At 38.5% G+C, this 27661-nt stretch overlaps 1 protein-coding gene across 3 annotated transcripts in view; it reads left to right on the top strand.

Annotated features, from left to right (window-relative positions):
• Nucleotides 1-428: 428 nt before the first annotated feature.
• The window catches only part of ERLIN1 (ER lipid raft associated 1), a 38150-nt gene continuing 10917 nt past the window's right edge, over nt 429-27661 (top strand). Inside the window, exons 1-9 of one of the 3 annotated variants that reach the window (XM_068961210.1) lie at nt 429-528; nt 762-885; nt 2875-2956; nt 7804-7850; nt 9268-9329; nt 12914-13039; nt 15075-15148; nt 22591-22649; nt 24981-25072. In XM_068961210.1, the coding sequence (XP_068817311.1) occupies nt 773-885; nt 2875-2956; nt 7804-7850; nt 9268-9329; nt 12914-13039; nt 15075-15148; nt 22591-22649; nt 24981-25072 (655 nt within the window). In that variant the 5' untranslated portion in view covers nt 429-528; nt 762-772. Of the gene's footprint in view, nt 529-569; nt 886-2874; nt 2957-7803; nt 7851-8500; nt 8536-9267; nt 9330-12913; nt 13040-15074; nt 15149-22590; nt 22650-24980; nt 25073-27661 lie in introns of those variants that run through there. The other 2 variants (XM_068961211.1, XM_068961212.1) reach the window with 2 other exon arrangements.

Raw genomic sequence — 27661 nt, 5'->3', positions numbered from 1 at the left:
ACGCTCACTGTTCGTAATCTTCCTGAAGGACCCTCCCAACACACACCCACGTTTGCGTGCTTATTAGTTCATTACGTTCTTACTGCTTGGATGGCCTTCATAAAGCCCTCATTGGATCAGCATTCTAGCACGTTAATAGATGTCTTTGCACAGGGACAAACTGACCACTGCCTTGTCTCAGATGCCTTCTTTCCTCTGCCCCTTTGCTTACTCCCAATACCCCACTTCCCTTTTCTTCCGGAGCAGGAAACCAACAGCACACAGAGAAGACCCTACGCACCTTCGCGCGAATCTCTTGGCGGGCGGCTTGGAGAATTTTGTCCCATTCGCTCCCCGTCTCTAGTCGGCGTCGGCGTGCGTGTCCGCGCAGCCGCAATGCCCCACGGGTGGGCGGGGCCGGCTGTTGGCGGCGGTTGGCCCGGCCTTGGTGGCGGCTCCACGTGCGGGCGGGGACGATGCGTCACTGATTAGTGAGGCCCGGCCGAGGGGTCGGCCTCCGTCCGGAGTCTGCGGCTGGCTCCCTTCTCAGTTAGTGCCTTCTGCTGGGCGGGGAGGAGCGGTCGTCGGGAGGGGGCTGTCAGGCCGAGCCGTGTCGACTCACGAGCCAGCTCTGGCGGAGGGGGTTGGCGAGGAGGAAAAAGGGGCATAGGACTCCTCAGCTCGGCCTGCGGGACGGCGCCGGGTCGCGAGGGGGAAGGTGGAAACCAGAGGTGGTGAGCCTGTCACTCAAGGGGCTGGGGCTGCGTTCCATCCGCATGCAGGAGGAATTAAGATGAATATGACTCAAGCCCGAGTTCTGGTGGCTGGAGTGGTGGGTCTGGTGGTGGTCCTCCTCTACGCCTCCATCCACAAGATCGAGGAAGGACACCTGGCCGTGTACTACAGGTGAGCGGCACGTGCAGTCAGCTCAGGTTCTAGAGCAGGTAGAGGGAGACTTTTATTCGAGTCTAGGAAATTGTTCTCGGGGAACTTTTTCTAGTCCTAGAAGGTGATTTTCGTCGCATCCCTAGGGGGTTTGGGGGTGGTGCCAGGCTTTTGTAGACAGCTGGACAGTTTCAGTGCTATGCAGAGATTAAGACTCCCTACAGTTGTTCCTAATAGTAAACCCACTTATTTGTAGGAAAAAATGAAAGGTGGAAGGCAGTGGTCACTCCACCTGTAGCTGAGGAGGTGGGTAAACCATTGTTAAATTGCATACAGCTTTACTGACTTTCTGTTTGCAGCTGTAGATGCTATTTAGAAACTTGAGTCCTGTTTGTGGTGGTGTCTTAGCTTTTTGTTGTTTTCTTTAAAAGATTCTGGCATCTGGCTTGGGCTTGTAAGGCCATGAAGACCATTACAGTTGTTAAATTCCTGGACCTTGGGAGACAAGCACAGGATTGTGACAGACACATCCTCCCAACCTTTCTCTTTCTTTTCACGTGGAAAGAAATGGTGTGAAGTTTGTTAGTTGCTCTCTAGCTGAGATGAATAGCTGTTCCTTCAATGTAGTTTCCACCAGTTTTTTTTTTTTTTATGTAGACAGATGATAGTTTGGAGAGATTTGAAATGGTGTATTTGAAAGAGCTTCAGCTTTTTGCTGGCTTCCGCCCATCCTCCCCTAAAACTGATATTTCCACTTTTAGATCCACCTTGAGTCTTAGAAATAGTCTTAGCAAGTAGGGATGGGAGTCTAGCATTTTAAAAATGACAGGTTAGTCTGTATTTCCATCTAGTTCAGCATATAACTTTCTTTCAATGAATTTGAAATTTTAAAAATTTTTGGAAAAAAAATTTTTTGGAATAATGGAAAAAAGTGATAGTAAAGGCAAAGAAAGAACATTTCAAGGTGTGGGTTTCAAAGAGTTAGGGATGGACCTAAAACAATTAATCTTTTCTTAGTTATTTGTTATGAATTCTTTGCAAATCTGTTTATATTTTCAAGATAGAAAGCTAAGTTCTATGAATTTACTATTCACTATATAAAACAGGATTTCATTTTTATTGTTGCCTCCAAATTGCCTCCTTTTTATAACTTCCAGAGTATGGTGTCATGTTTCTTACATTTCAGAATTTGGTGCAATTCTATTCACATCTATGCTTATAACATTGATTTATAGTTTTATCTCTTTATTCTTCATCTTTATATGCTAATTTTTTGTTGTTGATTTTATAGAGGCTTTATGGCCCAAGTATTTTTTTAAAAAATTTTTGAAATATAGTTAATTTGCAGTGTTGTGTTTTAAGTGTTTAGCAAAGTGATTTATATGTTTGTATATTTTTCAGATTCTTTTCTGTTATAGATTATTACAAGATACTGAATATAGGTCCTTGTACTATACAGTAGGTCCTTGTTTACCTATTTTATATATAGTGTTGTGTATATGTTAATTGCCCCCAATATTGTAATTGCTTTCTATGTAGAGTAAAAGAATCGTGAGCATCAGAAATTTTCTCCTTACTTGGAAGTTTGTGTTATCCCTTTTTTTTTCCAGCCCAGTGATTAAATGTATTATGTTTTGATCTGGCTTGTGTTATGTACAGTTAAAGTACATCAACTGAGAGCCAGCTGAATTTTTTTTCCACAAGTGTTTCTCGAAAGGTTAAAGACCAAAGAGAATCTTTATACCTGAAAGTATGCTGGAGACCCGGAGATGTGGTTGTTAGAGCTTATGAAACAAGGTGTAATGTGAACAGTTTAATTTTATCTTTTCACTTTTGTAGGTGTGACAGATACTGTGGAGACCAGCAATTGTTCATCACAAGTAACTCATACTAGTGAGGCTTTAGTAGATCAATAGAATGAGTAAGAGTGAATGTTTATTGTAGCATTTTAGATTTGGAAAGAGAATTTCTCTTTTTATAATCTTATCAAATTGAAACATCTTTTTGCAGGGGAGGAGCTTTACTAACTAGCCCCAGTGGACCGGGCTATCATATCATGTTGCCTTTCATTACTACCTTCAGATCTGTGCAGGTGAGTGATTCCTAGGGAAGCCCCGACACTAGAAAGACAAGTGTGACAGGAACAGTTACCACGTTCATGGGTAGAGATAGATTTCCTTATTGCTTAAGCAAATGATAGTATGCTACCAATGTAGGAGCTAAAGTTCAGAGTACAGTTGTCACAGCATAAGTTATGACTTTGATCGACATCACTCTCTGGAAGTATGAGCTAGGCAGCTTTTAAGGACTGACTTCTCCCATCTATATAGTGGAATACAGCAGGTTTTCTGTTTTGCTATCAGAGTAAAAGCAAGATTTTGAAACACAACTAGAGACATAAACCAGTGATTACTTGGTTTAGAATGGTGTTTGGTTTCCATAGAGGCAATCTCCTGGGCTACTGTTAACATGGAGGATCTCAATTTTTATACACAGTTTCTCTGCCTCATATTTTTGCCTGGAACATTAAGCACAATTTTATGTGAAACCATACTGAATGTTCTAGTTTGACAACATCCCAGAATATCTGAAATAAGCATCTGGTTCTTGAGAATACTGTCTTGGCTGTAGGAGACACTTAGTAAATATCTTTTGACATGACAAGATGACAAAGCAGGATTAGATAGTTACTACTTTTGCAAGCACTGTGTGATCATAAATCTTTGGATTCAGAAGTTTGTCTACTGTCTGCTGCTGATTTTTCAGGACTCAGGGAAGTTTAATGTGTTTAGTCTTGTAATTTAAAGTCTAGGCTTTCTGCTAAATGAGGTTTTCATTATGAATACTTAAATCCTCCAGATTTCCTTCCAATTTCCTTTTAGATGGCTTGGGATAAGAATCTTGTCTATTGAAATGAAATATAGTGTTCTCCTAGTCAGACTGAATTCCATACTGTTTTCCCATACTTTATTCACTCTTGCCTTGGCTGATGCCATCTCACCATCTCTCTTTATTCCTTATTTCCTGTCTAAATCTTGCCAGCCTTTTTAGAGCTCATCACAAATTCTACTCTTGTTCCATAGCTCTTTAAGTCTATATTGTAAATTTTGGCCCTTGGTCTTGTTTCCTTTAGTAATGTTGTCTTGTTATTAGTCTCTTAAGTTTTTGTATGAATTTTTTCCCAGAAAGTCTCATAACTTCTTGAAGGCAGGGGTTGTAACACAGTTTATATTTCTGGCCTTTCTACTTTTGGTGAAAGTTGTTAAATTGAAGTGATTTCTCAGGAAGCGGTCTGGTGTAGTGATAATGGGGCCAGAAACCTGGAGAAGAGGTTCTGACCCTGGCTCCTCCACCAGTTGGTTACATGACTTTGCAGAAATTACCTAACCATTCTAGACTCCAGTTAGTTCTCTGAATCAAGAGGTTTTAACTGCATGAACCTACCAACAGCTTAAAGCTCAACATTTGAAAAACTAAGATCATAGCATCTGGTCCCATCACTTCGTGGCAAATAGAAGGGGAAAAAGTGGAAGTGTGACAGATTTTATTTTCTTGGGCTCCAGAATCACTGTGGATAGTGACTGCAGCCATGAAGTTAAAAGACACTTGCTGTTTGAAAGGAAAGCTGACAAACCTAGACAGTATGCTAAAAAGCAAAGACCTCATTTGGCCAACAAATGTTTATATAGTCAAAGCTGTGGTTTTTCCGTTAATCATGTGTGGATGTGAGAATTGGACCATATGGAAGGCTGAGTGCTAAAGAATTGATGCTTTCGAATTGTGGTGCTGGGGAAGACTCTTGAGAGTTCCTTGGACTGTAAGGAGATCAAACCAGTCAATCCTAAAAGAAATCAATCCTGAATATTCATTGGAAGGACTGATGCTGAAACTTTAATACATGGGCCACGTGATGTGAAGAGACAACTCGTTTGAAAAGACCCTGATGCTGGGAAACATCGAAGGCCACACAAGAAGAGGGCAACAGGAGGAGATGTAATTGAACATTACTGACTCAATTTGAGCAAACTCCAGGAGATAGTAAAGGGCAGGGAAGCCTGGCATGCTGCAGTCCATGGAGTCGCAAGAGTCAGATATGACTTAGTGATTGAACAACAGCCAGAGTCAACAGCCTAAATGGTCTGTAGTGATGTTGTCAATGGCTTCATCAAATGCTTAGAGATCAGGGGCTTTTTTTTTAGATTTTGTTCAGTGCCAGGCATGTCTGTCTCTGCCTTCTTGGAGATTAGTATGTTGAGTCATACTGATGACCCTTTTATATAAAAGAGAGAAATACAGGATGTGTGTATATATTTACATATAAATATTTAAATATACAGACATTCACATATAGAGTGATAAACTATCATAAGAAATGAAAATGAAATTTATAAAAAGATTTTTGTGAACTAATGTACTTTGTATCTACAAAATATTAAATGTTGGAGTCCGTTTGACTAAATGGAAATGGTCTTTATATGTGAAACAGCAGTGCTCTAGGAAAGAATTATATTAATAAAACCCTCTTAAGAAGTTGTTTTCATAGGAATGAGATGTAGAAACATTTTTAGGAATTTTTGGAACACATTAGAGGACATAGGTTATATAAACAAATGGCTTAACAGATTTGGCATTTGATAGGAATATTTAAGAAGCATCTTGGGGAAATGTGATATCCCCATATATGATGTAAGAAAAAAAATGTTTAGAAAAATATGAAGACTTTTAGCCTTTAAATATATATATAACAAAACCAAAGACTTTTGAAATATTTATACTGGGAAAATGATTTTTGAGATAATATAAAAGAAGTAAAAAAGTACATGAAAATAGGATGTTAAATTGAAGATTTAACCTTTGAACTCTTTGCTAGTTCTTGGTTTGAAAATTGAAGACTATCCTTTAGATTTAGATAGAAATGTATATGTAAAGTTGATATGGAAGTCTTAATTTGGTTAATGTTTTGAAGGGAATAAACTGAGCTCGCCTTTCTTATCAGCTTCACTCTCTCTACTCAGAACCTGTCAATAATGTTTATTATCACCCTTTTAACCCCAAAATTCATAGTCTATTCTTTCCTCTCCTGGAATTCTATATGCAACTAGTTATCAAACTCCTCTGTTAAGTCTCCTGGGTTGACAGCTTTCAGTTTCCATGGCTTTTTCTACGTTAATCTAAATAAATTACTACTTTAGCTTCCCAGCTGGTGTTCTTGCCTGTGGATGTGATAGGTAATGAGAACCACATCACACATAAGCAAAGGAAAGAAGAAGAAGTCATATTTTTGAAAGGTTCATTTTGTGGCTGTTTATAGGATGGATTAGGGAGAGCACAAGCCACCCCCCGCCCCCAGCCAATATTCAAGGCCCTCTCCCTAACATCATCATGTTCTCTTCTCAGAGCCTCACTTCATCTATATTGCCCTTCCTACTCCAGGCAAGCAAACTGCTTCCTGAAACCTATACACACAGTTTGTGTGACTGGTTACTTAACTCTGCCAGTTAATACCTAATTTGTATCTGTTATGGATTGCTGTGTAAGGATTTTCTCTCCTGTGTTGGATTGTGAGCTCTTTGGAAACAGGGGCCATGCTTCCTTTCTCCTTTGTATTCTGTCAAGTGCTCTGTTGCTGTGGGCTTAATACAGTGCATTGTGTCCAGGATACACTCATTATGTGCTCACCTGTTGTATGCCTTCCAGTGCAATAGGGAGTCATTCCAAATCCAAATCAAGTTATGACAGGGGTAGGGTAATAAAGTACCATATTGTTGGTTCACTAGGAGGAAGCACTGCTGATGGTGGCAGTTCTATTAAAAAGGAAATTGAAGAGACCATCTGAGAGATCACTAGGACCTGACCTAGAATACTGCCTACAGCTTCAGAGGAAGAGGTTGCTGTTGAGTTCAAAGGCCTACTTGTATGCATATAATAGTTATCTTTTACCTTCATTGTAAACATTAATAATTAGCAGTGGAATCAGAGTTCAAAACACAAGTCCTAGCAATAGTATCCTTGTGGGTATTCCATGTATTTTGTAATCCCAGGCCAACTCCAGGCAAATAATGTATAGGCAAGGCAAATAAAGGACTCTGATTGAGAGATTGAACATTGAAACTTTCCCTGGTGAGTCTTGACTCAAACATTAACTATAAAATGTTTTGTTTCTGGTCTTTTATGTCTGTTCGGATGCAAAAACCTAGGCAGCATGTTAGAAAGCAAGAGACATCACTTTGCCAGCAAAGATCCGTATAGTCAAAGTTATGGTTTTTCTAGTCACATATGGATGTGAGAGTTGGACCATAAAGAAGGCTGAGTGCTGAAGAATTGATGGTTTTGAACTGTGGTGCTGGAAAAGATTCTTGAGAGTCCTTGGACAGCAAGGAGATCAAACCACTCCTGTAAGAAATCAACCCTGAATATTCATTGGAAGGACTGATGCTGAAGCTCCAATACTTTGGCCATCTGATACAAAGAGCTGACTCATTGAAAAAGACCCTGATGCTGGGAACGATTGAGGGCAGGTGGAGAAGGGGATGACAGGAGGAAACGGTTGGATGGCATCACTGACTCAATGGACATGAGTTTGAGCAAACTCCGAGAGATAGTGTAGAACAGGAAAGCCTTGCATGCTGAGGTCCATGGGGTTGCAATGAGTCAGACACAACTTAGCGACTGAACAGTGAGGATACAAAAAGAAATTTAGGGGGCTAAAATTGTAATGGAGTTCTCTTGTACTTATCTCTTAGCAGTTCTATAGAGATTTTCCTTTAACACTGCTGCTGCTGCTAAGTCACTTCAGTCATGTCCGACTCTGTGCGACCCCATAGATGGCAGCCCACCAGGCTCCCCCGTCCCTGGGATTCTCCAGGCAAGAAAACTGGAGTGGGTTGTTCCTTGATGATATGTGTGCTGAGTATTGATGAGATATTTTTTCCTCCCCAGACAACACTACAAACTGATGAAGTTAAAAATGTGCCTTGTGGAACAAGGTAAGCGTTCCCCTTGCTTACCAGGGTCCCTTTGATTCAGATGTAGTTTCTGTTCATAAGCTGTAGTCACTTAAACATCTTTCAGATAGGCGTGATAGTAACCCAGGGGAATTTCTCTTCTGAGCATTATTTGAGAAAAGCCCTGCCTCCAAATAGGAGCTTTCTATCTTAGGAGTCATTTTAAACTGATAGTAACAGTTTAAAATGGAATTAGCTCACCATATCAAGTATAGTATTAAATGCCATCTAATTTAGAGTTTCTGACTTAGTAGGTCTGTAATGAGACCCAAGAATTTGCATGGCTAGCAAAAGTTCCCAGGTGATGCTAATACTGCTGGTCCAAAGACCATGTTTAGAAAATCAGTGCCCTAAAGAGTTTTGGGGCAGGAAAGACAGGCAAGGCCCAAAGAGTATAATCAGTACATTGCATTGTATCAAAGGAAGAGTATAAAACTCAAAGTATGTTTTAAATTCTGTATTTTAAATGATTAATATATCACTTTTAAAGCCTATAAAAGAGGCTTTGACATCTGTGGAAGGATAGGAATGCTTTTAAAGAGGGAGCAGATTCTCTCTGTTTTAAGTTAAGGCATTTGATACCAAGTTCTCTCTAGGTCTAGCTGTAACTCTCTTTTATGGATTCCCTTCAGAGATGACCCAAAATTGGCAGCTGATGAGATATTGGGTAAATTTTTATTTTTATCTTCATGCTTTTCTATGTTTGTCAGATTTTTTGCCTGTGAGCAGGTATTATGCTTTTTTATCAGAAAAAAATGTTATTGTAAGTTGATAGAAGGGCTTAATTGTATAGTTTCAAAATCTCTTAACTTCAGGTTTCTTAAACTGAGGTTCATATGTCCTTCAGGATGTGTGCTGGTAGGCCAGGAAGTATAGGAAACCATTAATTAACAAGAGCTATCTTTCTGGAGTGTCAATTTTACTTCGCATTTTGGGGGGAAGTTTTTTTTTTTTTCATATTAGAGTAAATACAGATGAAAAGTAGATTAAGATAGGGCAGGAAATCAAAAGAATTCCAGTTCATGGCTGACCTCTGTACCTCTTGGGAAACCATTTTATCTGGTTCCTTGTTGGAGAAGTTTGAGGGATGCACTGCTTTAGCTGTTGGCTTCAGTTAATAAGGGCAGAGTGCTAAGCAGCTCTAGGTTTTAGGTCTAGTCTTCCTGTGAGCTCATCTGATAACATTTACAAAGGAGAGCCTTTGGTTATGAGAGGAACCAGGTGAGTGTGTATAGTGGTCATTTGAGTAGTGATTAATGAGGTCGTTTTAATCAGTAATATATCTTTAGATTTATACTTCTGAATTTCTATCATGTGGGGTTTGTTGGATGATGTGGGATTAATCTGGGACTCTAATAGCTTGTATTTGGCTCACATTTTTCCATTTCTCTGTTTTTAGTGGTGGGGTCATGATCTATATTGACCGAATAGAAGTGGTTAATATGTTGGCCCCTTGTGCAGGTATGGTACCCATCTATTCTGTTAGAGTTATAATCAGAGTATTCTGTAACTGAGAGAGTCCCTGAAGAATAAGAGATTCCCTAAGGAAAGTTTTATGACTTCATTCATTTTTTATCTCTCTCTGTATAAAATAATCATTGGAATATTTTCCATTCTTAGGGAATGGTGATAGTGATAGGTCACAAATCCTGGACAGAGTTGACTTTCTGCAACTGTATGGGATACTCTGAATTGAGTGTATTTAGCAAGATAGTCATTGATTATTAATAGAATTCCTAGAAAGTGGCATTTCACCCAATCAGGATGAAAAATAATTTCCTTACACATTTAAAGTCTAAAACTGATCAGTTCCTTGACCACATTGATTTGTGACCACCAAAAAATCTTTTTTAGCTGAGATTTGCTATAACTTGCAATCTGAAAGTCCTCAGTGTGGGGAAAACATTTTCTTGGTAATAGATGAAAACCCCCAGAGATGGAGTACTGTTCAAATAAAAAACTGAATGAGAGTTTCTGAAGTAAGATTGGCCTTCTTTTTAATGTTTGATTTTTTTTTCCCAATTTTTTTTAAATTTTGATAAAATACATATAACAGAATTTGCCATCTTTACCACTTTTAAATATTCAGTGGGCATTAAATAGATTCACACTGTTACGCAGTCATCACCAACATCCATCTCTATAACTCATTTTCATCTTGTAAAACTGAAACTGTCTACCCAGTAAACAGTAACTTCTCATCCGCCCCCTCTCCCAGCCCCTGGCAACCACTGTTTCTGTCTTTCTGACATTTCTGTGTACTTTCTGTCTCTATGAGTTTGACTACTCTTAGGTACCTCATAAATGGAATCATACAGTGTTTGTCTTTTTGTACTGGCTTATTTAACACTTCAACATAATGTCCTCAGGGTTCATCTGTGTAGCAGCATGTCAGAATTTCCTTTCTTTTAAGGCTGAATAATATTCCACTATATCCATTCATCCATTGATGGACACTTAGGTTACTTCCATGTTTTAGCTATTATGAATAATGCTGCTATGACCATGGGTATACATGGGTGTCTTTGAGACTTTACTTTGAATCAAAAGATCTGCTGCTTTCAGAAAACCTATATAAGTTATTTCTCCAAAAAAAGACATGCAGATGCTCAATAGGTACGTGAAAAGATGCTCAACATCACTAATTATTAGAGAACTGCAAATCAAAACTACAGTGAGGTACCACCTCACACTGATCAGAATGGCCATCGTTTAAAAGTCTTATAAATAACATACTGCAGAGGGTGTAGAGAAAAGGAAACCCTCCTATGCTGTTGGTAGGAATGTAACTCTGTGCAGCCCCTATGGAAAACAATATGGAGATTCCTCAAAAGACCAGAAATAAAGCTGTCATATGATCCAGCAATCCTACTCCTGGGCATGTACGTAGACAAATTATAATTTGAAAAGATACGCACCCCAGTGTTCATTGTAGCACCATTGACTATAGCCAAGACATGGAAACAACCTAACTGTCCATCAACAGATGAATGGATTAAAAAAGATGCGGTGCATACATATAATAGAACACTATGCAGCATAAGAAAGAATGATATAATGCCAGTGTGCAGCAGCATGGATGGATTAGAGAATATCATAGTAAGTAAAGTCAGATAGACAAATAATGGTATGATACCAATTACATGTGAAATCTAAAATATGACACAAATTATGAAGCAACAGATTTATGGTTGCCTTGGGGGAGGGTGGGTTGGGAGTTTGGAATTAGCAGATGCAAACTGTTATATAAAGGATGGATAAGCAGCATGTCCCCACTGTACAGCACAGGGAACTATATTCACTATCATGTGATAAATCATAATGAAAGAAAAGATGAAAAAGAATGTGTATTTATGTATAACTGAATCACTTTGCTGTATAGTAGAAATTAATACATTATAAATCAACTATACTGTAATAAAATAAATTTTAAAAAAAAATCTGTCATTATCCTTATTACCTATTACTAAGTAGTAATACTTTTCCTTATTAAGTATTACTTATTAATAATTATCCTTACTAAAATTTGCACACATACAATGTCAGGATACTGTGTTCAGCAAAAACAATTCAAAAACATGAAGTTAGACCTTTGCCTTAAGGGTTTTTTTTTTTTTCTTTTTCTTCACTTGAGAAGGCATGATACTGACCTAAAAAAAAAAAAAATATATATATATATATATATAGAGAGAGAGAGAGAGAGAGAGAGAGAGAGAGGAATGTAAGGTCTTGCTGAATTTCATGTCACTGGTACAGGCACAAATAGCAAAAGAATTTCAGAACAGAGAGCAAGCTGTGTTACTATCAAGTGGATTTGGATTATATTTTTCAGCAACTAAGTATTTTCCTGTCTTTTATAATCTAGTTTCCCTGGTCACAAGGGTGTTCCTGGAGGCTCAGATGGTAAAGAATCTGCCTGCAATGCAGGAGACTCAGGTTCAGTTCCTGGGTCGGGAATATCCCCTGTAGAAGGGAATGGCACCCCACTCCAGTATTCTTGCTTGGAAAATTCCATGAACAGAGGAGTCTGGAGGGCTATAGTCCATGGGGTCGCAAAAAGTCAGACGTGACTAAGCAACTTAACACTTTCACTTGACTTCACTTTCTCACTTGTCCTGGTCACAGATCAGTGGAATGGACTATGATTGGAAAAAACAGAAGAAGGGGAGATATTGCTTGTTTTCTGGCGAGAGATAAAGAGGAAACTGTTGCATCACTGACTCATTTGTAAATGACCAAGAGAATTAATTAGCCACTGAGTGTTATTTGATGACCGGTTTGTGATCTGCAGTCTAGTTCTAGTTTTCTCCATAGGAAGGCCAGTAGAGCACGTCTTGGATTTGAAGGGAGAAAGCAGCATGTTTTAATAAGTAGGGCATAGGTTCTGGCATGGTATAGTATGATACCCTTAGGCACATTTCTGAAATTTCTGTTTCTCAGTTTCATATTATGCAAAATTAAGAGATTTTTTGTGAGAATTGTGTGTTAAGGAAGTATATAAATTGCCGGACGTAAAGCCTGGCCCAGAAATGTTAGCATCCTTTCCTTCTAGCATAGCATCTTTTTTTTTCCCTCAACCTTTGAAAACTGCCTTTTTGAAAATGGCCTTTTGGAGCTACTTCCCTCTTTCATTTCCACTGTTCTTCAATTAGTTCAGGTTCTATTTATCTAAACTTTTGCTTTTCAATCATTGCTTCTTTATACTTGCTCTGCCTCGGATTTCTATGCCTTACAGTTCGTTTTTCACTCTGCTGCCAAAGTACAGTCTGATAGTGTCATGCCCTTATTCAAAAACTTTGACAGTTCCTTATTACCTTCAAGATAATATACACTCTCCTTAGTATGGAACTCAAAGTTTGCTTACTAGAATTGCAAATGCAATAATATGTGAAATATTAAGCACATTAAGGAACACATCAAGGCTTAGAGTTGTGTTCCATGTTTTCGGATTTCATTGGCACTTCTTGTGTATATTTTATAACTAACTTTTACCTTGGCTGAATTAGAGGATACACAGGTAAACATGAATTGTACCTTTCTTCCAGTGTTTGATATCGTGAAGAACTACACTGCAGATTATGACAAGACCTTAATCTTCAATAAAATCCACCATGAACTGAACCAGTTTTGCAGTGCCCATACACTTCAAGAAGTTTACATTGAATTGTTTGGTGAGTCTTATTTGTTTTAAATATATGAATAACCAATTAGAAATCTTGTTCAACTTGTTTGTGAAGGCTATAATAATATTAGTAATGTGTTATTTGTGCATATCTTCTGAATTTATAATAGAGCAGTTGTGTTTAAAATATTCTTTATCTTAAGTTGAAAATTTCTTTGCTTAAAATTGCTTAAATTAAGCAAATTGTTACTTAAGATACTTTAAAAATGATAACCATTTTCTGAAATGTATAGTGTATAACTTGGTACAGATTGGAAAAAGATTTATTTCTTACAATATTCTATTTATGCCATGATAATTTACTAAAAATTAGCTTTGCTTGTGCGCTCTCAGTCTCTTCAGTTGCGTCTGACTCTATGGGACCCCATGGACTGTAGCCCGGCAGGCTTCTCTGTCCATGGAATTCTCCAGGCAAGAATACTGGAGTGGGTTGCCATGCCCTCCTCCAGGGGATCTTCCCAACCCGGGGATCAAACTTGTGCTTCCTGCAGTGCGAGCAGATTCTTTACCGTCTGAACCACCAGGGAAGCCTAAGAATACTGTGGGTAGCCTGTCCCTTCTCCAGAGGATCTTCCTGACCCAGAAATCGAAACAGGGTCTCCTGCAGGTGGATTCTTTACCAGCTGAGCTACCAGGGAAGCCCAGCTTTGTTGCTATTTTAATAGATAATTGGGGGAATTTAGAACCTGGGTCTTGCAGTTTCCCAAGACTCACCTCCACATTTGATGAGGACTAGCAGGACTCCATATAATTATACTCACAGCTGAGATGTACTACAGCAAAAAGATAGAGAGCAAAATCGCAAAAGGAAAAGGCACATGGTGAAGTCTGAAGAAAATCAGGCACAAGCTTGCAAGAGTCTTCTCCAATGGAGTCATGGAGGATACACTTGATTACTCCAGCCTTGAAATGTGGCAACACATGTGAGATGTTGTCTGCTGGAGAAGCTCATTAGAGACTTTCTGCCCAGAATTTTTTCTGGAAGTTGTTCATGTAGGTACCCTCTGCCTAGCATGTATCAATACCAATATCCCAGATTTCCAGAAGGAAAGTAGATGCTCAGCATAAAATACATTATTTGAATAAACAATTTAGGCACAGTGAAGTCATTCTTCCCAGTTCTGGGGATTGTGGAAATGAAATGCTCTCCACATCCACAACCCCAGGTGACAGTCAGAGACCAAATTGCAAATAGGCCTTTCTAGGATAGTAGTTTTCAGGCTCGCTATGCTAATTCTCTTATGTACAAGTTACTTTTCATTTGTGATAGTGAAAGTTCTGGCCAGGGGTTGGGTTGCTGCTATTGGCTGCCTACTTCTCCGTCCTGAAATATTATTAGTGAATTTCTTAGAGGCAGATATAGAAATGGTTTATCAGTGTAGAAATCTATCAGTTGATTCCTCGTTGATGATTACGAACTATTGGAATGATGTTTGAGAAAATTTTGCCTTTTCTTGTCACACTACTGGTTATTTAGTAATAGGGAAAGTACTGATGAGGTGGATAGAAAAATTTGTGAATTATAAAGTCAAATGAAGTGACATCTTTATTCTTGTATGCTTTAAGAACTTTCTCGTGAGGCTTTCCCCCTCCCTCCCTCTCTCTAAATCTAAATAATCAGCTGAGTTCCATAGAAATGAAATTTAGTTATTTGAGAATTTGGATAAAGATTGACTAAAGATAGAAAATTTTTTTTTTTTTTAGAGAACCAAGACACATATTAAGTCACAATACTGAATTAAGACATAAGAAATCTAGATCCTCCATTTATTAGATAAACATCAATGGCTGCTTGTCGTCTTTCCTCAATTTCTTTGTCCAGTAATTCCTCACACTTTTTCTCATTTGTATATATATTTATTTGTTTTCATATGTGTGTGACATGGTTCAAGCTCTATGAAAGAATAATACCATGGAAACTTTAGATCTAATAATAATTAGTTTTGTTTTAGTGCTAGCACAGTGTTAAGACTGTTTTTTTTTTTGAGTGTCATGAGATCTCTTGTTCTTGGCTTCAAAAACAGATCAAATAGATGAAAACCTCAAGCAAGCTCTGCAGAAAGATTTAAACGTCATGGCCCCAGGCCTCACCATACAGGTAAGCCCTTCTCCTAGGGAAATTCTTTGGGAATTTTGAGAGCTTTGAATTTAATTGTCCTTGAATAGGGCTGTTTATTCAACAGTTATTTAACTGAAGTGCTTTGGTAATTTATAGTCTATCTTTCTCAGTTTAAGTTATGGGTAGCATTTTTTTCTGAACTCTTGGAACAGATAAGCTGAGGTTCTTACAGGAAATAAAATCTGTATACTGCTATGTGTGAGGCATTATTACGATACAGTAATGGAATTAAGTCAGTGTAAGACTGATGCTTGCCGTCAGTAAGATTATGAAAAAGAATTTCAAGTATAAATTTCGAACAATAATTCCAGACAAAGTAGATATCCCAAAGTATTCATTGACAGATGGAATTGACTGGATGACTGTTGCTCTAAGAGTTAAAAGAACATTTCAAGAAAGTCTGCCTGGAAATAACTGGCTTGGAATTTTGATAGATTTAGAAGAATTAATAGGATTTATATGAGGGAAAGGAATAAGGAAGGTATTTCAAGTGGATGGACTGACCTGAGTAAAAGCAAGGTAACAGATGAATTTAGTGGTGGTGTGATGGTGGAAGTGGCATTGGGAGATAGAATAGTGAGAAAAACTGCTTTTTGGGGTCAGTATTTTTTCAGAGTGGGTTGAAATCCATTATTAGGTTCTAAAATCACTTTTAGTGGGTTATGACTAGCCTTATTGAAAATGGAATTGAAGGAAAAGAAACCCAGGCACATGGCTTGTAGTAAGTTTTAAGTATCATTCTGTGAAACTTGTTTGATGTAAGTGTGTGGGGTAGGTTTTATTGTGGGTGTCATTGTAAGACGGCTTTTCTACTGTAGGAAATGCTCAATAACATTGGAAAGCAGTGACTCTGGATCTGGATTATCAGAGAAGTGGTGAATATGACTTCTCTAATATGCTTCCTCAGTTTCTAGATCATACTGCTTCTAAGAAGTGTGCATTCACTCTGAGTGGTCAGATGCAATCTCATAAACAAGTCCGAGGGTATTATTTCCCTTGTTCTCCCCCTTGCTGTGTCATTCTCTCTGCTGGCTGCCTGAGGGGAAGCTGCCCAAGTTACAGGGTCTCTTGAAATGTCCAGAGCTAACTTTGTAAAACCCTTTTGGTTGTTCTGGAGTAGCTTTTCAATTTTAAAGATAATGTGAATGTCACAGATGCCTACATTCTGCTCAAGTTGTTACTAGGAGGTCTAGCTCATTCTTCTTTACAACCCCTTATAGTTCCTTGCCTTATATTACATAACTATTTCCCTATTGTTTCCAATTTGCCTTTAATAAACAATAGTGTAGTGAATATTCCTGACACATCTCCTTGTATGTACAATTTATCTTTCAAAGTGGCCATATAAATCTGCATTCTTACCAGCAGTATTTGTGAATACTTGTTTCTCCACAACCTCGTCAACATGTGAAGCAGTCAGACATGCTGATTTTTGATGCATGGATACATGCGAAGTTATTGAATATCACTCTTTGATTTGCATTTCATTAGTTGTTAATGAGGTTGACATCTTTTTATTTAATTTTTGCCCATTTGCACTTCTCTGTCCATTGCCTATTCATATTCTTTGCCCCAGTGTTGGACTAAAATGGAATCATACCCTAACCATTTTTTTCACCAACAATATGTAAGTGTCTTTTCAAGTCAGAAGTAAGATTCGCTATATCATTACTTTTAACCTTTTAATTTAATCCCTGTGGCTTTCAGTTTTTACTGTTATGTACATGTTGTGATGACTAAGCTGTGCTGGGTCTTCATTTCTTTGCAAGGACTTTCTCAAGTTGCAGTGAGCCGGGACTGCTCTTGGTTGCTGTGTGTGGGCTTCTCATTGCAGTGGCTTCTCTTGTTGTGGAGCACAGGCTCTAGGGCTTGCCGGCTCAATAGCTGTGGCCCCCAGGCCTAATTGCTCTGCAGCATGGGGAATCTTCCCAGACCAGGGATCCAACCAGCGTTCCCTGCGTTGACAGGCGGATTCTTTCCCACTGTGCCACCAGGAAAGTCCAGGATAAATTCTTAATTGTAGGATTGATGAGTCAAAGTGTATGCCCTGTATGGGGACTTTTTGGTACATATTGCCAAACTGCATTTCGGAAAAATTTTAGCATCTTGCGTTCTCTCATCAGCAGTGTTCATCAGCTGTTGTTTTCTATACATTTGATTGTGTGATTGTACCCAAATAATTGACAGATACGTGTCTCTAAATCCTGTTGGAGAAAATGTGTATGGTATTTTGTGTTAGTTATTGAATATACTGAGATGTGTGTTTGCTCACTTTTTGGTTTTTATCTGTTTTTCTCATTGACTTAAACTATTTTTGATATGTTAATTGTGGCAACTCTTAAATACTCACTTTCACTTTTCACTTTCATGCATTGGAGAAGGAAATGGCAACCCACTCCAGTGTTCTTGCCTGGAGAATCCCAGGGATGGCGGAGCCTGGTGGGCTGCCGTCTATGGGGTCGTGCAGAGTCAGACACGACTGAAGCAACTTAGCAGCAGCAGTATGCTTTTAAGAGCTTTTCACCAATTTTAAAATATAAAAATCTAAATAAAATCAGAAATTAAATTTTTTCTCTACTTTTATAGTTGTATTTTTAGGTTTAAAATTTTAATTCATCTGGAATTCATTTTTAGTTGTGAGGTTGGACTCCAGTCCCTCCCCCAGTTATTAACAACAGTAATTATTGAATAATTTATGCCCTTCTGTCTTCCTTGTTTGTATCGTATGCTAAATTTTGTTATATGGTAAAGTCGTTTTTTGGACTTTGTTCTGTTCCATTGCTTTTTCTATTTCCTGTTCTTTTCATTAGTTACTGAGCCTTTCATCTTTTCACATCCAATCTGCTTCCCTCCTGTTTTTTTCTTCTAGTTAGTAAATGGTTCCCTCTTAGCCTCAGGCCAGTCTAAATGTATGGGAGGCATCTTTGACAACCCTCTTGCCCTTAACATCCAGTCCCTGGATCCTGCTGATTCTACCGAATCCACCTACAACATCTCTGCCGCCTCCTTAAACCAAGTACTATCTTTACTCCAGTACTTTGGCCACCTCATGCGAAGAGTTGACTCATTGGAAAAGACTCTGATGCTGGGAGGGATTGAGGGCAGGAGGAGAAGGGGACAACAGAGGATGAGATGGCTGGATGGCATCACCGACTCGATGGACATGAGTTTGGGTAAACTCCGGGAGTTGGTGATGGACAGGGAGGCCTGGCGTGTTGCGATTCATGGGGTCTCAAAGAGTCGGACACAACTGAGCTGCTGAACTGAACTGAATGCTATTAAATATGTAGTCTAAACATTGAGGAATGCAAACAATTCTTGATGACTTTATTGTATATCCACAGATTTGCTGAATAAACTATCTTTAGTAATTTTTTTGGTTAATTTCCTTAGATTTCTGTGTGTGTGTGTGTGTGTGTGTGTGTGTGTGTGTGTGTGTGGTAAAAATACTTAACTTGAGATCTACCCTCTTAAAATTTTAAGTGTACAAAAAGAATTTTTAGTGTACATTTTTTGACTGTAGGTACAATGCTGTACAGTAGATCTCTGGAGCTATTTATTTTACTTGATGAAAACTTTATGAATTTCTCTAGAATTTTTTTAACTATGTAATTATCCCAAAATAAAAATGTTGACTTTCCTCCTAATCAAGTATTTTAATTTTCTACATAACACTAATAACTATCTGAAATTTTGTTTATTTATATGCTTTTTGTTGCTATTTACTGTCTTTTTGACCTTTTAAAATTTTAAAGTCCACGAGCACAGTCTTGCCTTGTTTATTGCTGTATCCACAGTGGTTGAAACAAACAGTACTTGGTTCGACTAGGCACCCAATTAATACTTGTTGAGTGAACCTTCTCTGTAACGTTCAGTGTTTTAATTTTTCCCTTCTCTATATTTGTACCCCATTTTTTCTTTTCTGTTTTAAAAATTTTATTTTTTTGACTTTGCTAGGTCTTCATTGCTGTGAGCGCCTTTGTCTAGCTGTGGCAAGCAGAGGCTTCTCTCTAGTTGTAGTGCACAGGCTTCTCATTGCCATGGCCTCTCTTGTTGTGGAGTAAGGGATCTAGAGCATGCAGGCTTCAGCGTTGCAGCATGAGGGCTCAGTAGCTGGGGCTCCAGGCTCTAGAGCACAGGCTCAGTAGTTGTGGCTCATGGACTTAGTTGAAGATTTCACATGTCTCCTGCATTGTCAGGCAGATTCTTCACCACTGAGCCACTAGGGAAGCCCTGCAGTTTTTCTTCTTCAACAACTACTGTGGCAAATTGAAGTGGTGAAAAAATTCTTGATTTTTTTTTTCCTATGCTATTTAAGGCAACGATTATATTATATGCTGGCTTTTGGTTTAAAGTATGTGCTTATGACCCAGGGTTCAGTTTCAACAGACACACTCATTTCATCAGCCTTTTTCCCTTTCTTCACTTACTGCGTGTGTGTATTTGACCATTGTTTTAGGGTACATTTTATTTCTTAAATCTCTTTATGAAGCAAATTATTCATGGTCTCTTATATCAATAGGTGCTTATATTTCACATATTTGAAAATTATGAGATTTCTCAAGATTGACATGTGTGTAGTATATTCTTCAGCCTCGCACAGTAAGATAGAAGTCTTCAAAAGACAGTTCTATTTCATGCTACTTTTTAAGACTAGGAAAACACGTGGCCATTGCTTCCCTCTGAATCATACTGGAGGTCACCTCTCTTTCTGGTACTCACATAGGGAAATTGGGCATCTCTAACCAATTCTGGTTCTGAATTTTTCTTTGTCTTCTGGATATGTCCTTGAGTTGTTCTTCATAACCTCACATGCTTCAACCTTCAGCATGAAAACTGAGGTTTTTTTTACCATAGTCCCCAGCTTCTTATTCCATTTCAGTCTAATTCTTATATTTAGTTATGATCATCCTCAGTTATGCACAGATCTAGCTTTTTTATGGAGGGGAGGCTGTGTTGCTTAGAAGTTTTAAAAGCTTTCTTTCAAAAGCCCTAAATGAAGACTTCATGCCTAAAAGCCTTGTTGCTTAAAAGTTCAACCAGTTTTCAGAGGGAAAAGTTACTTCAGATCAGCAAGGTGGTATGTGTGTATGTGTGTGCGCGCACATGCAGTCAGGTGGAGGGTGGTACAGGACGTTTAGCTAGTAAAATCAAATACTTCTGAGAGGTCAGGTCCTTAATACAGAAAAATCAGCCTTCGGAACCTGGATTTCCCACATAGATGTAACCGTGTAAGCGCTTGTATGTCAACAGCGCAGAAAGCGAAACTCTAACAATTGTTGTTTGCAGCAAAACAAAAGTTTAGTTGCAGGATCCAGCAAGGAGAGTGGGCAGCTGATGCTCAGAGGACCCAAACTCCTCAATAGCTTTAAGGGAAGTTTTTAAAGGCAACATTTGAGGTGAGGATTCTAGGAGGCATGACTTTCTTCTGGTTAATATTCTAGAAATATTAATCATCAATCTTCTTGTGCCAACCAATCTGGGGTCTGTGTGCTCATGCTTAGCATGTAGTCACCATCCTCCACCTGGGTGAGGGCCTTAGTTCCTGCAGAATGAGTCAGAGATATGCATCAGGTTGTTATATATATTCCTTGACCCTGTTTTATAAATTATTGTTTCTTGACTGCTTGAGTTTGTTCTTTGAAACTCAGGAAAGGCCCAGGAGACTAAAGCCTTTTTGTACAAAATAGAAACAAGGAACACAGAGGGGCTTTTGTACCTGGCTCTTGTACCCCAGAATTATCCTGTTTCATAGATAATTATGCCAAGGTACACTATGATTAGGGAAACTCTGTAATAAACAATGTTTGAAGAGACATGTAGACTTTGTTCTAAGGAAGATTCTAGGGAGAAGGAATGTGACCTGCTAATTGGTGTTTGTTAATTATTAATTGGTGTTTGTTTTTCCTCAGTGTTGGGCTATTTATTTGTAATCAGTACTGAGTGATTGCAGTTTAAGGAAGTGATAAATTCATTTACTTTCCACTATATTAAGTTGCATATACCCACCAGGGTTTGTTTTTGTTTTTGACTATTTCTTCCATTACAATTTACATCTTGAAATTTTGCCTTTCTTCTGTTTCTTTGACTTTCAGGTTTGAAAGGACACAAAAGTATTCCATTTAAGAGCTTTGTGAAAGGTCTTTTAAGGAAGAATCTTTTCCCTAAAAATTTATTTCTTCAGTGGATAAAGGAAATCCATTCAGTTCAGTTCAGTTGCTCAGTTGTGTCCGACTCTTTGTGACCCCATGAATCGCAGCACGCCAGGCCTCCCTGTCCATCACCAACTCCCGGAGGTCACTCAAACTCACGTCCATCGAGTCGGTGATGCCATCCAGCCATCTCATCCTCTGTTGTCCCCTTCTCCTCCTGCCCCCAATCCCTCCCAGCATCAGAGTCTTTTCCAATGAGTCAACTCTTTGCATGAGGTGGCCAAAGTACTAGAGTTTCAGCTTTAGCTTCATTCCTTCCAAAGAACACCCAGGGCTGATCTCCTTTAGAATGGACTGGTTGGATCTCCTTGCAGTCCAAGGGACTCTCAAGAGTCTTCTCCAACACCACAGTCCAAAAGCATCAATTCTTCAGCGCTCAGCTTTCTTCACGGTCCAACTCCCACATCCATACATGACCACAGGAAAAACCATAGCCTTAACTAGATGGACCTTTGTTGGCAAAGTAATGTCTCTGCTTTTCAATATGCTATCTAGGTTGGTCATAACTTTTCTTCCAAGGAGTAAGCGTCTTTCAGTTTCATGGCTTCAGTCACCATCTGCAGTGAACTTGGACCCCAAAAAAAATAAAGTCTGACACTGTTTCCTCTGTTTCCCCATCTATTTGCCATGAAGTGATGGGACCGGATGCCATAATCTTCGTTTTCTGAATGTTGAGCTTTAAGCCAACTTTTTCACTCTCCTCTTTCACTTTCATCAAGAGGCTTTTGAGTTCCTCTTCACTTTCTGCCATAAGGGTGGTGTCATCTGCATATCTGAGGTTATTGATATTTCTCCTGGCAATCTTGATTCCAGCTTGTGCTTCTTCCAGCCCAGCATTTCTCATGATGTACTCTGCATATAAGTTAAATAAGCAGGGTGACAATATACAGCCTTGACGTACTCCTTTTCCTATTTGGAACCAGTCTGTTGTTCCATGTCCAGTTTGTTGCTTCCTAACCTGCATATAGGTTTCTCAAGAGGCAGGTTGAAATTCATTAGCCAAGCATTTTTTTAAGGAAACAAGAAGCAGCTTATCTTTGACTTTGGTGTTGTGACAGGAAAAATAGGTTTTCTACTGGATCCCTACATGTGTTTGTAGGCAGCTATGTCATAGCTATTTAATATTAGTTTCATTTGAGGCACTCTTTTGTATAAGATTTTAATTTTATTTTTCAGATATACTTTGGCTTTTTCACTTTTATTTTTTAGGCTGTGCGTGTTACAAAACCTAAAATCCCAGAAGCCATAAGAAGAAATTTTGAGTTAATGTGAGTAATATGCATGGGATCTCAATATTTTTATTTTGGGTTGTCTACATATTTATCTTGCCAGTCTAGAGAAAAAAGTTATGTTTGAGATAATTACACTGGGAAGGAGTATATGTCTATCTTCTGTACTTTAATTCTAATAATACTATCTATTCTGGTGTCTTAATTCCCACTAGACTCTTATTAGTTTTCTCTTTATATATGGACATTTCAGGAGCAACTTCAGTGGCTAAAGATGCAGTTTGCTGTAGAAATGTTGTTGGAAGCCTAAGGAGCTATAATTTGGATGTGAATAATACCTTGAATTAAATATTAATAGAGGAGAGAAAGAGTCCTAGCTGTTAAGGTTGAAGAGAGTGCCTATATTTTGTTACTGTGTTATAAATGGTAAGAATAAACACATTGGTATCAAGTTTGCTTTTCCATTGTATGTGATTGTGTATCTAAAATTAGATCTGATCTTTATAATTTGCCTTTGGGGGAAGCTTTGCCTGCCTTGACTCCTGGTAGTCTTCTCTTTTATGTGTCCAGGGCTGACTGGGAAGGAAGAAATTACTTGCTTGACATGAAATTAGTTTCTGAGTGCTTTAGAAGATTCCTTTTAAAGGACTACCTATTGTAGTCAAAATGTTTTTGTGTGTGTGTAGTCAAGTGTAGGGTGGTGTACAGGATGTTTAACTAGTAAAATCAGACACTTGTGAGAGATACAGTCCTTGATACAGAAAAGTCAGCCTTCGGAATCTGGATTTCCCAAGTAAATATAACCATGTAAGGGCTTACGTCCGCAGCCCAGAAAGCCAGATTCTGACAATGGGTATCATGACAGGTACTGAAAAGAAGAAACTGAAGTCTTTAGGAAACTAAAGTATTATTATTCTGTCTTCCTAAAAGTCTTTAGGAAACTTGGAAGATAGGTTAAGAGGCAAAATATGAAATGCTAGAAAACTAACTTTGCAAAAGTCAAGAATACGAAAGATGGTTAAATACAGGGCATCCAAAAAGTAATAATAGTACTTTATAGAGTGATATACTTCTGAGTCCTTATTGTTCCCAAGTCTATACCTTCCATTATGCATAATTTTGTTTTCCCTTTTTTATTGTAGAAAAAGAACTCCTTTAAAACTGTAAAGCACAGAGTGCTAGACTGAGTAGATCATGGGTCTGATCCATTTATAGAAGAAAAAAATTTCTTGAAGGCTCAGGATGTTTTAGACTTTAAATATAATAGCTTCTGGTGATGGAAAGATGAATACTATGTGTTCTCTACCCTCAAATAACTCATAGTATCCAGAATGTTATTTTATATCTTTTATCAGTATTAACAGGAGGAAAGGAGAGAGGTTGGCGAGGGTGATGTTTGGGGAATCTATTGGAGTGTCTGGATTCTGGATCTATCCTAAGTTTAAAGACTGTTGGAATTCCACAATTAAAGGCTACCTTGGAATAATGCTGTCTAACCTCCCACCTAATAGGTATCTTTTTTTTAATACCCTTCCTTCCATGTAGTCCCCTAGTAGCCATTTGTCCATGCTTAGTGATGGACCACCTATTTCCATTATTAGGAAGCTCAAATTCTTAGAATGTTCTTTCATATATTGAGCCCCAGTTCACCACCTAATTAAGAATTGCCATCTAGTTCTATCTTCAGTACAACAAATAGGGCCACTACACGAGAGTGTCTGCTGGAAGAGGGCCGGAAATCCAGCCCCCTTCTGCTTGCCAAACCATGCACCTGAGGGGCTGCATCTTCCCAGAGGTTAGTGCCTTTTGCTGGTTGGTCCAGTTTAGCTGGAGGCCTAATAGCAAAGGAAGCATTTATATACTCCAGACACTTCCAAATCACAGGGCTTTTCTTGATACAGTTAGTGGAAAAGGTCAGCCTACAGGTTTCCCAGGTGGTTCAGTGGTAGAGAGTCTGCCTGCCATTGCAGGAGATGCAGGAAGCATAGATTCAATCCCTGAGTTGGGAAGATCCCCTAGAGTAGGAAATGGCAACCCATTCTAGTAATCTTGCCAGGATAATTTCATGGACAGAGGAGTCTGGTAGGCTACAGTCCATGAGGTCAGAAAGAGTTGGACATGACTGAGCAACTGACCATGTCAGACTGAAATATATTAAATTTGATTCCTATTTCCGGGTGACTTTGGACAAATCATTTAACCTTTCAACCTCAGGTTTATTATCAGTAAAATAAGATAACACCTCTCTTGCCTACCTTAGTGAGTCAGAAAATTCTTATTGAAAATGATGCTCTGAACCACTGTAGTGTCAGAATTACTATCTATGACTATAGATCATTTCTAATTTTTTGTTATTTTTTTTCCCCACAGGGAAGCTGAGAAGACAAAACTCCTTATAGCTGCACAGAAACAAAAGGTTGTGGAGAAAGAAGCTGAGACAGAGAGGAAAAAGGCTGTTATAGGTACTTGGATTTCTTTCTGAAATGGAAGTCTCTATGAACATGTGCTGTGAGTTTGTCCTGTTCTTTGTCAGCCTCATGTTGGATATTGATGGGACTCAAATAAGATTGCATCATACATGATGGAGAATCCTGGAAATTCCTGTGTATGTTCAGATGTCCTAAAGCCTTAAACGTAGATGAGGCCAGTACTTGATGAAGTGCTTTGGCTCTCCACTGTGTTGTTGACCCCCTCTGTTGTCTTTCGAGGACAGGGACAGTGGATAGGGTTTGGAAACAGTTCTAGCCTCTGGTGGAATAGGAGTTTTGTGTACACAGATTCAGAATAAGGGGGTTTTTTTGGCCAAAGCTCAGGATTATAGTATGCATCTTTACTGTTGACATGCAACCTAGTTTTATCTGCATGGATCAATATTGCCATCTCTGGAAGTACACCAGGGTTGCTTATAGCTAATTTTAAGTCACAGGGGCTTCCCTAAAACCCCAGCAGACTGTTAGTCACCTGCTGCCTTAGGTTCTCACTTGTTTATTCCTTGGTTTGCTGAAAGTTTATTTTAAATTAAAATAGTTCAGATATATAGGAACATACAGAGAACAGTATAATGAAGGCTTGACATTTTGCCATGTTTCTTTCAGATTGCATTTTCTTTTAGGAAAATGTATGAAGCCTCCTTTTGTACCACTCCCTGGTCTTATTTCTTGACCTGTCTTCTCAGAGTACCTTCTGTTCTGAAGTTGACATAAATCTTTTCTGTCCATATTACTTTATGTATGTAACAATTCACAGAATTGTTTTACTACAGAAGTGGTATCAAACTCCACCTTTTATTTACAACTTCCTTTTTTTTTTTTACTAACACTGAGATTTATTCATATTGATACATATAGATCTAGATTCTTTTTTAATTGCTGTGTATACATTTCATTCTGTGAGTGATCCTCATTTGATGGATTACTAATGAAGAGCTAGATTTTGGTTTTTCCTTATTACAGACTGTTCTGCAGCAATACCATTATCCATATCTCTCTGTGCACACATGCAAGAGTTTTTTAGAGAAGTGCTACTTAACATGTGGTGTGGGTCAGTGCCCTATTACATTTTATTAATATTAAAATACAAAAAATTCTTTCCCACAGCTGGTTTGAGAAGCACTGCTCTAGAATACATATCTCAAAGTAGAATTGCTGAGTCATAGGGTACACACATCTTCAGGTTACAAAAAGACAGCCAAGTTTTACCCTTTCTTCAGTAGTGTTTGAGTTTCCGTTTCTTTGCTGCCTTATTCAGTTCTTATTTCCACACATCCTCCTCTACCCGTGGAGTTACCAGATTTTTAAAAATTTATGCCATTTTGATGATGGACATGAAACCACACAGTTTTGATGAGTTTCCTCGGGTACTGGTGAAGTTGAGTATTGCTTTATGGGACATTCACCTTTCCCTTTTTTTGATGTGTAATTGCCTGTTAAAGTCTTTGGCCATTATTTGATTACTTTTCAAAACTGATTTGTAAAAATTCTTTGTATCTTCTAGATACTAATCCCTTCCCAGGTTTATACATTGCAAATATCTTCTCTCAATTTATGGCATGTCTTTGAACTTTATGATGTCTTTGACATACGTATATATTTCATTTTCATGTAATCAGAGTCATCGATCTTTTCCTTTCCAGTTTGTGCTTTTCCTATCTTGTTTAAGAATTCTTTCCCAACCCCAAAATAATAATTTTGTTCTAAAAGTTATAAAGTTTTTCTTCTCATATATAGATCTTGAGCTCATCTGCAATGTATTTTAATGTTTAGTGTGATATAGAAATTCAGTTTTAGTTCAGTTCAGTCGCTCAGTGAATCTGCCCCTTTGCAACCCAATGAACTGCAGCAAGAGAGGCTTCCCTGTCCATCACCAGCTCCCAGTGATTGGTCAAACTCATGTCCATCAAGTCAGTGATGCTATCCAACCATCTCATCCTCTGATGTCCCCTTCTCCTCCTGCCTTCACTCTTTCTCAGCATCAGGGTCTTTTCTCAGGAGTCAGTTCTTCGCATCAGGTGACCAAAGTATTGGAGCTTCAGCATCAGTCCTTCGAATAAATATTCAGGAGTGATTTCCTTTAGAATTTAGAGTTCCAAGGAACTCTCAAGCGTCTTCTCCAACACCACAGTTCAAAAGCGTCAATTCTTTGGCACTCAGCTTTCTTTATGGTCCAACTCTCATATCCATACACAACTACTGGAAGAACCATAGCTTTGATTAGACAGACCTTTGTTAGCAAAGTAATGTCTCTGCTTTTTAATATGCTGCCTAGGTAATAACTTTTCTTCCAAGTCTTTTGATTTCATGGCTGCAGTCATCATCTCCAGTGATTTTGGAGTCCAAGAAAATAAAGTCTGTCACTGTTTCCATTGTTTTCCCATCTATTTGCCATGAAGTGATGGGACCAGATGCCATGATCTTCGTTTTTTGAATGTTGAGTTTTAAGCCAACTTTTTCACTCTCCTCTTTCACTTTCATCAAGAGGCTCTTCAGTTCCTCTTCGCTTTCAGCCATAATCGTGGTGTCATCTGCATATCTGAGGTTATTGGTATTTCTCCT

Source organism: Capricornis sumatraensis, chromosome 23 (assembly GCF_032405125.1).
Source record: "Capricornis sumatraensis isolate serow.1 chromosome 23, serow.2, whole genome shotgun sequence".
Classification (NCBI taxonomy): Eukaryota; Metazoa; Chordata; class Mammalia; order Artiodactyla; family Bovidae; genus Capricornis; species Capricornis sumatraensis.
The sequence above is the reverse complement of the archived record's forward strand: the minus strand, read 5'-3'. Positions and strand labels throughout refer to the sequence as shown.